Below are 11,507 nucleotides of genomic sequence, written 5' to 3'. Positions count from 1 at the left end.
CTGAAGGATACCAGTGTTGACTTAGACCTGCTGTGTAGTTTTTAATACAGTAGATCAGGTTGGACTCTTGTTTTAACTGGTGCTTTTCTGTCAGCATGAGCTAAAGCAACCTATATAAATGGCTGGGAAGGGGAGAAGATAAATCTGAACCTGTAAAGATAGGAACGCTGGGCAAAACAATGCCGAGAACAGATTGCAAACTGCAGTATTCCGTGGAGAATGTAAAAAGGTGTGACTTACAGATATATCCATTGTCACTTCAGAGAGACCCAGCAGCGATGGTGTAACACTTGTCAGATACACTTCACAGGGGATCTAATCAAACATCGCAGGACCCAAGAACACAAGGTAACAACCATAGCATGGACTTCATCTTTGCACTGACCTTTTGTGGGGATTGAGTGGAAGTTTCTAGCATCTCCTGCTCCCCAAGCAGCAAAAGAAAAGTGACTGGAGTGGAGAGATGCACAGAAAGTTCTGCCAGTAACATCCTCACTGTCGAAGGGCACTGCCATGCTACCTCCTGCCTCTGAACACTGGCATTGTTGGAGCTTCCAGTTGTCATGCTGTGTCAGTATGGCCTGAAGCACCTCTAGTTTATAATTCTTGACTTTTCTCAATAAATATGGCCTATCATACTCACCTAATCAATTGAATGGAGGAATTGGTGGGCAGCCTGTAAATTTTCAAGCTGTAATTTAGGCAGGTCATTATATTTATTGGTTTCTAGGGGAGAAGTGCCAGAACACCTTTTATAAACCACATTTGTTTTGCTCTGCATGTTTTCCATCTTTTTGGCAGATAAGAGCTAGGGAGTCCTTTCTGCTGAAAAGACGACTCTCTTTTTGTGATCTCCCTGTTTTAGATGCAGGGCTGTGACTTTGTTTCACTCAAGATTTATCTGCATTTCTCCAAAGTGGTGCCTCTTGTGACTTAACTGGATCATCCCTCTTTCCTTAGTTGGCCAAACGCTCGCTTCGTCCTTTCTGCACTGTCTGCAGCCGCCACTTCAAGACGCCTCGCAAGTTTGTGGAGCATATGAAGTCCCCTGAGCACAAACAGAAAGCCAAAGAGGTAATAACTGCACAGGACTGGAGGCAGCTACGCTGTGGAGCAGGTTAACTTTCTGCTTCCCTGACTATTGCAGGGGTGAAAGGAAGACGTGCAGCTCTTCTAACCCTGTTTTAATTCTCATCTTTGGCTGGACTTCGATTGTTAGAGCTGAAAGAAATTGAGTGAAAAAGGGACAAGGAGTTAGATGTGTCTGGAAGCACGATAGCTTTGTGCCTCTCTGGCAGTCCCTTCTACTCATCAATTGCAGCCTCTTCAGAGTCTGGGGTCTTCCTTGGTTAAATAGAGAGTGCAAAGTTCATCTGACCTTTCTTTTCTGTACGTGACAGGTGAGGCTAGGGGAGAAGGAGTTGGGCAGCCCAGAAGATTCGGAGGAGTTGATCACAGTGGATGCTGTTGGCTGTTTTGAAGATGATGATGAGGAGGAGGAGGAGGAGGAAGGGGGAACTGGTGAGGAGGAAGACCTTGATGTAGTGCTGATGGAGAATGAGGATTCTGCTGCCAAGCAGGTATGCCTTGCAAAAGGAGAAGGAATGATCTATCTGAGAATCTGCTGTGGGCTCCTGTGACTTAGTTGGTCTTGGGTGGTTGAGCTCAGGGTTTCAGGAGTCCAGTCAACCTTGCACCCTACAGCAGGAGGGTTGAGGGCTCTGGGGTTCTTCCAGAGCACAGGACGATGCATAAGAGAATCAGACACTATGTGTGGGACGCAGGAGGGTGTTTCTGCTGTGCTGTACAGCTCCTACTGGTGCCTTCAAACATTACCTTGTTGTTGAGGAGCATAAGCAATGTTTATTCAAGGGAAACAATTTCTGACGGACATTGACATAGTCTCTTTGAATAACCCAGCAGCAGGTTGGTCTCACAGCAAGCGTATGTGTGGAGGTTTATCTTGATAAATATCATTCTCCCAGTAGAGAACAGTTACCAAGAAGGAGGTACATGGCTAAGCTACTTCAGGCTTGGAGTGCAAGGAGTATTTTTAACCCTTGTAATGAAGTGGCCTCCTGACATTGGGTTTTGTGTCTGACCCTAACCAGATGCTGTGCAACTCTTTCTGGTATGTGAATCCTCTGTTTTGCTCCCAAGCTTACCAGAAAAATATAAGAGCCCAGGAAGGGAATTGGCATAGATACAGTAGGCACTAATGTTCTTTTGGTTTCCAGACTGGGCTGAAGGAAGTGTCTTTGGAGGATTACGAAGGCAGCGAGAAGTATTGTCCAGACACAGCCTATGGTAAGCAAGCACAGTTAAGCAAAGGCCCGCAGAGCCTTCTCTGGCCACATGCTGTATCTGTAAGAGAGGATGGTCTCTCTACTGCTGTAATGACTTCTTGGGCCATAGTGCTCCAGCATCTGCATTGGACTGGTGCAGGTCACTGCTGCGTGGAGAAAGGGCCAAATGTTGCTCTGTTACTGGTGTGATAAAACATACGGATGTGATTGATGTTTGTCAGCTGCCTTTTGCTTTGAAGAAGAAAGGACAAGAGCCAGATACCTTACTAAGGTAGGAAATGGAACGAGTAGGGCAGGAGTACTGAAGAAAGTAGGTAGCAAATGAGGGATGCTCTTGAAAGATGGAGTCTGAAAGCATATTGATTAGAATGCTTTCCAACAGAAATGCAGCTTGTATAGAGATACTGAGCAGTACTGACAGTATCGAGCTTTCTGCCAGAGCCCAAACTGTGCATGTTTCCTCTGCTTCAGAACCCCCACGCTCTACCTAGTGATTATTCAGTCATGTTGCTGGACTGGTGGGCAGCATTGCCTCCAGATGGCTGTCTCTGGTCCCCACCCTGTAAGCGATTCTGACTTCAAACCTCTAACGGCCACTCGTGTTGTGAGGAGGGCAGCTCTGCAGAGGCTGTTTTGTGCCCAAGGAGAGCTCTGTTTACACCAATCTTCCATATCGCTGTAACCTTCCACTATCGTGTGGCAGATGGAATAATGATTCATGCTGTGAATGTTCTCTGCGTGTTCCTCTTGCGCGCCTGCTGTCTTCTGCTTGGTTTGATCCCATTACATTAGATCACATGTTCTCTGTAGTTTTCCATTGTATTCTTTTTTCCTTTTTTTCCCCTTAATGCTCTGTGTAGTTTCTTTGCTCTGGCAGCCAGATTTCTCTCTGAATATCAACCACACAGCCATTCCGTGGTAAGATGAGATATTCAGCAAGTCATCTTGCAAATCCCTGATTAACAGAAGCAAAGCTTTCCACTTTTCTTTTTCTCCCTCCCCTCCCCTTCCTTTTTAACATGCTTTCATTATTTGAGTTCCATTCAATGTGATCTGTGATTTCCCTTCCCCTCCCGTTTCGCAGGCCTGGATTTTCTGGTCCCCGTCGCAGGTTACCTCTGCAGGCTGTGTCACAAATTCTACCATAGCGACTCTGCTGCCCGGCTCGCACACTGCAAGTCCCTGATGCATTTTGAGAACTTTCAGGTTAGACCCTTTGGCGATTGCATGGCCTGGCATTTGTTACCCTCGTGCGTGTCTCTTCAGCGAATCCACCACGTTAGCCGTCTTGTCTTCAGTTCATTTCCATCATCCTTGGTGTCCATTGTGCCATAGCTTTCTCCTGGTGTGCTCTGTGTTTGTCTCCCATCACCCCTGTAGATCTAAAACTAGTCCAGTCCTGCTTCCCAGCTACTGCTGCTGTCATCTTGTTGCCCATTTCTGGCTGGAAATCTTCCTCAGAGTGTCTGCTCTGCTTGCTGAACCTGTGGAGTGTGTTGTTCAGTTTAGGCCTCTTCTCTGTTAGACAGATTACTGGTGGGTCAAGATGGGGAAAGAACAAGAGACAGAGGCTGTTCCTTTTAAAGAAAGCTGGTACATACGCATCTTTTCATGCGATACTGCAGGAACAGCTCCTTTAGCCAAAATTGCAGGTGTGATTCATCCACGAAGGGGCCTGGTAAAATCAGGTATTCACCTTAGAAATCTGGAAATTTAACATTACAGACTCTTTTTGTGTGATGGAAGCTACAAGCTGGTGAGAGTCCATTTGGTCCCCAGGGTCAGCCTGCAACAGGAAGTCAGTCTGTCTGTCTGTCTGTCTGCTACCTTTTCCTAGAAACTCCTTAGCACAAAGCTCTGCCAACTGATGCTGTTCCTTTGCTTTACTGGCTCAACCTAAAGAAGCCATATTGCCCCTTGCTGCTTTCGTATCTAGAAGCTTTTCCTACTGGGCTGGCCTGGAATCTGCCTCCATCGTTCTGTCCTTGTTGACTTGCCAGGGGGTGAGGGGCCTGGATTAGTACCTTGTGGTGGGTACGCAGGGCTTGCACTGTCTCTGCCCTTTCCCGTGACCACTGCCTGCGCCCTGCCTGTGCAGGAGAGCGGTATTCCCTGACCCTGGCAAGGAGGGAGGCTCCCACACTGACTTTGTCCTCTGCCTGCACCCAAAACCTGCTCCAGCAAAAGCCATTGTGGTTCCCTACCGCAGATGTATCCAGCTTTCGTTAGTGTTTAAAACAAAAAAAAATCTTAGTGTTTTTGTGCTAGTCTTCAGACAGGTTAATTATTCCTAGTCAGCCATCACTGCCTCCAGAAAGGGTGGGGTGCTGCAGCCAGCAGTGCTAAGCCAGCACTTAGAGCAGTGGATTTGGAATGGCAAGTAGCAGGAGAACGCAGCTGTTCCTTCATGGTTGCTCATCCTCTCCCACTCCTGCAGCTAGTCATTTCAGGAGTGAAGGAATCAGCCTTGCAGTTTTCCTGGCTTATTTTAGATCAGCTTAGAGAGAAACTGCAGCAGCGGTGCGTATGCTTCCCTTTTGGCCCACTTAGAGCTGAAATCAAACGCTCTTCAAACGGATGCCAGAGTGACCTGGAGGGATTATTATGACAAGAGTCCAACCTTAAATATCTGCAGGCAGATAACTATTATTCTTGGCTGCCTAGGTGCCTTGGGGTTGTCATAGTCTGAGTTAAATCATTGCCAGTTTCTGGAGTACTCTCATCAGAGTAGCTCAGCAGAGGGTTTCAAAGCAGAGAATTGTCTGCTGGTGAGGCAGTTCACAGCATCGCTCTGAAAACAAATTGGCATGCTCGCACCTGGTTTAGTTTGGGTACAACATTATGACTCGACTGATCTAGTTCCAATGTGTTATGATATTGCGCATATCCCATTATTTGAGGACAGGGCAAGAGCAAGCCTGCAATGATAAACTGAATTACAATGTAAAGCTGCCTGTTTGATGTGCTGTAATTCCACATTGCAGACTACGGTAGCACTGCTTAAGGCAGTGGTGAAAGCCAGCGCGCTCAAAATAGTTTCCTTAAATTGCCAGGTCTGATGCTAGTGCCAGTTGAAGGGACCCTTTAGCAGAAAGCTGAAAGTGAGTTGATTGTGGAGGGAACTGTTGTGGAAAAGAGGGAGCTTTGTTTTATTCCTTTAGTTCATGCTCTGTCTGGCTCTTGAAGACCAGATTCCTACTGCATGCTAGATAGCTATACAGAGTTGCTGTTTTTCTGAAATCCAGTCTTGAAAATGGCTAGTAGCCATTTTAATCTCTTTACAGACCTCTACTGGTTCATCATGATAGCTAGTGCAAATGAGTCATTTTAGCGATGATATGCTTATCTTTATTCTGTAGCGAACCTCAGTAGGTTGTAACAAGAAGATATTCTTGATATCTTAGTGTTCCTGTCCACAGTTTCACTGGCTGCACAGATCGTATCAGCAGAGTGAAAAACCTTAAGCTTTCAACTTAAGTCTTGCTTTAGCTGATAAACATTAAATCACATCTCTGTAGCTGAGGGCAGTGCATAGCTTCATGTATCCAGGGTACATGTCCAGAGTTATGTCTTGGCAGTAGCTGAAGCAAGAGCTGTCACTTGCACTGTTACATCTACAAAGTCCTGAGTCTGACTGAGATTAACAGTTGCCAAAACATGATTTTTGTCTCAGGAGCCACAGGTCTGCCATGCACTCGCTCAAGTAATGCGAGAGGGACTTCAATTTTTAATATCGGCACTTTTCCTCACAGGAGCTGACACTTCTCTGCTTGAAAGCCTCAGCAGCCAGGCCAGGAGAGCTGCCGAGACAAGTCGTGCCCCTGCAGATTCTCCCTGCCACTCACCACTGTTTTTGTACAGGTTTTCCTGGACCAGCTGCTACTTGCTGCAGTGACAGTAGCTGAGCTGGGCTTGTCTCTCACGTTGGTCTGTTTGTATTTGCAGAGATACAAGGCAGCGAGGCATCGTGCCACAGCTGTCTACCCCGAGGCTCCTTTGCATTCCCAGGGCTCCAGCTCCCAATTGCTGGATGATCTGAAACAGCCTCCTGCTACAACAGCAGATATCAGCAAGAAGATGAATGATGATCATGGGATAGACAAGGAGGGTACAGAGCTGTCAGCCCTGCAAGAACAAGCTTCAAGGTCTCCAGAGGGTAAGGGTGAGCTGGCCACCTCTGTAGCAGAGGGCAAAAGCCTAGCCAGCGTGACTGATGATGTATGTGGAATCATGGTTGTAGAAGAAGAAAATCTACAGGAAGAGAGCAAATCCACTACCACTAGTGCCGATTGCCCACTCCCTGAAGAGACCCGCGCTGTAGGGGAGTTGTTGGGACATGCTGTGTCTAAGGAGGAGGAAGCCAGTGCAGCCAGGCAAAGGGAAGGCACAGACGACTGCCAGGATCCAGGGAATGGAGGGGGTTTAGGACAGAATGAGGCAGCAAACACAGGCCAGGAGGCAGCGGCAGAGCCTTCCTCCCTAGCCAAAGGTGAGACAGCCAGTCTTACCTCTGCTGGGTGCAGACGCTCGACTAGGCGCAAACCCAGATAGAGTGGCCTTAAAGGGAGAGCCCTTTACATATGATATTTGCTGGAAATGTTTATTTTCTGAGTCTTTTAATAGAGCAAAAACCTTCAACTTTACTGCTGTTTTTATTTTAAGAATAAAATAAGCCTGGCTTTAGCGTGTCTAATACAGGATGGTGTTGGTTATTACTTGTACAGTTGGGATGGATACAGCAATTATGTGGAAAGACTGAGGCTTGGATTGTTCAACTTGAAAGAAGATGGTAATATGACTTCCACAGGGCACAAAGTTAATGAAGTAGATGGATGCAGACTTATTTTTCACTAAGAATTCTTTGTAGTTCCTCTCGTTTCCTTTCCAGGCAGAGGAAAAGTTTATCTCTTGGGAGACAGTGTGCCCAGTTCTGGTCCTCAGAACAGTTTCCTTTCAAAGGTGCACACTCTTGGACAAGCACTGTGTCCCAAGCTAGGCAAGAATGTGCATCTCGGTCCTTTGTTGACACTACAAGGTTTCATACAGTCTGTTCTCACAGTGGAGACTCTCAGGAACAAATTTTGTTTCAAACTGATTTTAATAAAACAGATTTCTTATAAATAACTTCTTTAACTTTCAGAAAAACTCCTTTAACTCTACAGAAGTAGAATAGTAAGACTTGCTTCACAGTGCTGGCCCCAGGCCATCCTGACAAGACCACAAAGTTTCAGACCACAATGCTCATGTGTAATGTACCGGGAGGACTCTGCTCACAGCCCACGGCAGGCAGGCCCCCGTCTCTTTGCTCTGCATAGCTAATGCTGTGGTGGGGGCTAACCAGGCTGCTCTGCCTCCCTCTAAAGCCCAAGTCCTTAATGGCAGCTTAAGGAGTTAGGCAGCTTCCAATTATAACAGTCAAAAACATCACCCTGGTAGCTTGTCTTGGAAGGGGACAGAAGAGTCCAGTGATCTGGGACCATCTGCCAGTATTTCTTACATCACAGTTAATGTGAATAATGGGGAAGCTGTAGTTTCAAGGCAGGAGCTGGTCTAGGACCCCCCTCTCAAAGTCTGTCACCAGACTTACACTTAGGGGCAAGCCCAGAGTCAGGACAGCCCCTGCCTACTCTGCTTTTTGAGGGAAGAGGCTAGAGCCATAACACTCTTGCTTGGATTTAGCAGCGCAAAAGAGCAGAGATAATTTTTCCTCTTTGTGAAGAAGGCCTGCTTGCGAACAACCTGCATGGCATCAGGTTTCCTACAACCAGCTTTAACCAAGTGTCAGTGCCAGGCTCATGTTGGGGAGCGAAAAGAACCAACTCTCCTACATCCGTGTGCTTTTGCACCTATCACACAGCTAAAGAAAAACAGAACACGTAGGTGAATGGCAGGACACAACCACAGGAAGGAACAAGTAACAGGCACGAGGTACCTCTTCTACTCAAGTTTTACATTAAATCGGTGACCAGTAAATGTCCCCTTAGCGATACCAACTGAGAGTTTGTGGCCAGCACACTAGACAGGAGGCTGTGATCCCTGCACGTCAGCTTCCACGTTCTGCTGCTCGCTCTGCTGCTGGAACTCTAGGCGGGTCTGGCGGTTGGACTCCAGCAGTTCTTTCAAGCAGGCATGTAGATAATCATTCTTCTCCTCCAGGTGATCCAAGCAGGAGTTGATCTGGTCCAGCATGGAGTTTATTGCTGCATATTCTAAAAGGAAGGGACATGAGAGACTGAACAATGTAAGTATATTGTCACTGCAGTCAGCGAAGGCAGCGAGAGCTCTTGCAAAACATGCCCGCAGCATTTTGGCTGTGCCTTATCTGCAGCTGGGTGCACGAAGTAAAATGCAACTGAATCCTGCATGTGTTGTGTTCACCGATCAAACGAGACCAATAGGAAGCTGGAGGACCGCTAACAAGATCTAAGGCAAGGTACCTGTTCTGCACATATCTGACAGCCGTACATAAATAGCTGACCACAGGCTGAGCGCTAGCGCGCAACGGTCCGCATTGCAACAGTACCAAATAAACCCCAAGGACAAGTTAGCCTTTTTAGCTGCCTTGGGGATCATCTTTCCTGATGGTGCAGGCATTTTGGCAGCGTGCCAAAGTGTTTACAACATTCTGTGAATTATTTGTGTAAGGCTGCCAGACTGGGATGTGCTTCACAAGGGCCTGGCTGGGGTCAGACTGCCAAAACAGCCATTGCTGTGGCAGGAGCAGGGATGAGCCCAAAGCTGCTGGTAGTGGCACCGTTAATTTCTAAAGGGAGGTAAGTGTGGGGCACCAAGTTCAGCCACAGGATTTTCATGCACCATTAAGGCTTTGGGTACTTCACATTAAAACCAAACTCATTTGGGATGATCCTGACAGTTGGTTCCCTAGGTACAGTTTCTTATTCACAGCATTTGTTTGAAGTGCCGAAGCGTTAGCCTCAGTACAATGGAATTTCACAGTGATGCATATTAGCACCGTTGATCAGATGAAGATAGCTGTGCTACTGTGATGAAACACTTGCTTTTGGACTACTCCAAGCAATATTCACACAATCCTAAAGAATAACAAAAAACCAAACTGAAAAACCAGGCATGATAAACCTCTGCTGACAAGTTACTCAGGAACCCCGGGGGGTTACATGAGACCCCAGGCAGAGCCAGTCCCATGTTCCTTTCTGAAGCCGCGTGGGCTGAGTGAGTGCAGGGAGGCAGGCATCAAGCTGTGACCCGCGAGCTGACATTTGTGAGGATCGTGGGCTGCAGGACACGGAAAGATGCCTGCGTGGGTGGGACAAGCCCACACCTCACCAGCTGGGGCTGGCTCCTCTCCACCAGGCTCCTCTGAGCAGCTGGGGGAGCGTCGGAGCCAAGCGTGACACACACAGTGCCTGGCTGGAGCGCTGCTCTGAGCTAACGGAGAATATAGAGAAAGTGAGGAGGATGAGGACGTGCTCTGGGCACCCTTGTCCTATGGATGAGGGTCAAGCCGTGCTGAAATGCCCCAGCCTCACAAGCCCAACTTTGCCCCTTTCGGCTGCCCAGAGCCCCCAGCATGCCAGGCCCAGGCACTGCCATTACTGGCAGCTTTAAAAGAACTGTGAATATTTAAATATTGCAGTCATTTGCATTCTTAATAGCTAAGGAGAAGTTTCATTATTAAAAAGAGTTGTCCTCCTTTTCTTATACTACTTTGGAGCCATTCACAGCAGTGTTGCAGCCTTTAATTCTTTGGAGAACTGCGTATGCTGCATTTAAGCTTGTTTATAAAAGTTTGGTCTCGGAGGTATATGCAGAGGTGGCATTATAAGCAAGAGCACTGCTGATGTCCATGTATTTAAAAATCAATCCCACAGACACCTTCTTTCCAAAAAGGCAGCAGTTATCAGTACTTTGCAAACCCTGTTTCAGGGTATGTGATACCTGAATGTCCATGAGTTAGAGCTCTTTACTTCAACCTAGTATTTGATGCACCACGTTCCGGTTAAACAGTGAGCAGATCCCAAGCAGATACGGTAGCTACTTCTGACAAGTAACTTTATTCATCAGCTTGGCAAGAAGTCTGTAATCAGAGCAGAAGCCTAATTGTTCTCAGTGCCTAGAGCTCAAGTGCAGGCTATATAAGTTGTGCAGCTTTGGGAAGTGAAAAAAATTTAACAATTTTAAAATAAGCTGTAAAAACATTTTATTTGATTGTCTTCTGGTGTATTTTTGTGGAAGCTTAACCACATCCCCTAATGAAAATGTTGGCCAGGAGTATGGCAATTGTGTTGTTTACTCCTCTGCATTCTTAAGAGGACAATCGCCAAAAATGTTTCCTATTTGAGATCAAGGAAATGAGTGATCCACGGCTTCAGCTCCACCAGACCAGGAAATAGCTACAGACCGTTATGACCAGCTACTGCACACAAAGCCCCAGCTAATTACAAGCAGAACAACTTAACGCAGGGACTTGATGTAGGTCAGATTTAGTGACTTTCTCCGTCACGTCCAATGTGTCTCTTAGCTCTTTAAAAAGTTTGAAACACAAATTGCTGTGATGATGCAAAGCAGTGAACGCTCTTGGGGTGTTTCAGGGCAGAAATGATCCTCCTGCCACTGCAGGTGGATCACAGCCGCAACTACGAGATTCACCTGCGTGGGTCACATCTGGAAACTGAACGGGGTTTTGGGAAACAGCATAGCCCAACTCTTCACCGCTTCCAAGGGAAGAGGAGCAAAGCGCTTACTCTTTGAAAGACTGCCAGTTCTAAGAATGATCCATACATACACATTACACCTCTGCCGTTGTCTCATTTCCTCCAATGGTTTCTTCTAACTGGACAGGACAGTATCGGCAATGTCACACCTAGCGAATTCCACCAGAAGTGGAATTTGCCAAGCTAATTGCATTAAATTCACTTTTTCCACCCATGACTACTTCTCCCAGAGCTGCCCACGTGATCTGTCCTGGCGTTTCAAAATCTGAACATCCTCCTCCTCCTCGGTCACCCGTACACCGCCAAAAGCACACAACCATCTTTTCACAAGGAAAAGGAACAATAAAACCCACCCCCAAGGCAGCAGGCAGGAGCTCAGTGCCCCACCGCTGGGTGCAATCACCCCAGCCCCGCTCGGTTTCAAAGCGTCGGACACCGCTCCCAGCAGAAGCAGCAAAACATCTGGGAACGCCTGGGCCTCGTCACCCGCGCCGGCAGACCCGCGGCC

At 47.2% G+C, this 11,507-nt stretch overlaps 2 protein-coding genes across 2 annotated transcripts in view; one reads left to right on the top strand and one right to left on the bottom strand.

Annotated features, from left to right (window-relative positions):
* CIZ1 (CDKN1A interacting zinc finger protein 1) overlaps positions 1-7,430 on the top strand; it is a 19,834-nt gene extending 12,404 nt beyond the window's left edge. The window contains exons 10-15 of the mRNA XM_009322200.1: positions 264-348; positions 961-1,074; positions 1,401-1,580; positions 2,238-2,307; positions 3,391-3,512; positions 6,252-7,430. Of these exons, the coding sequence (XP_009320475.1) occupies positions 264-348; positions 961-1,074; positions 1,401-1,580; positions 2,238-2,307; positions 3,391-3,512; positions 6,252-6,857 (1,177 nt within the window). The 3' untranslated portion in view covers positions 6,858-7,430. The remainder of the gene's footprint in view (positions 1-263; positions 349-960; positions 1,075-1,400; positions 1,581-2,237; positions 2,308-3,390; positions 3,513-6,251) is intronic.
* Positions 6,944-8,612, bottom strand: LOC103915310 (chromosome unknown open reading frame, human C9orf16). The gene has a single exon (XM_009322119.1). The coding sequence runs from the start codon at positions 8,610-8,612 to the stop codon at positions 8,322-8,324; it is 291 nt and encodes a 96-aa protein (XP_009320394.1). The 3' UTR covers positions 6,944-8,321.
* Positions 8,613-11,507: the final 2,895 nt, after the last annotated feature.

This window comes from Pygoscelis adeliae, unplaced genomic scaffold (assembly GCF_000699105.1).
Source record: "Pygoscelis adeliae isolate BGI_AS28 unplaced genomic scaffold, ASM69910v1 Scaffold114, whole genome shotgun sequence".
Taxonomy (NCBI): Eukaryota; Metazoa; Chordata; class Aves; order Sphenisciformes; family Spheniscidae; genus Pygoscelis; species Pygoscelis adeliae.
Note: the sequence above shows the minus strand (reverse complement) of the source record. Positions and strands in the feature narration are given on the sequence as shown.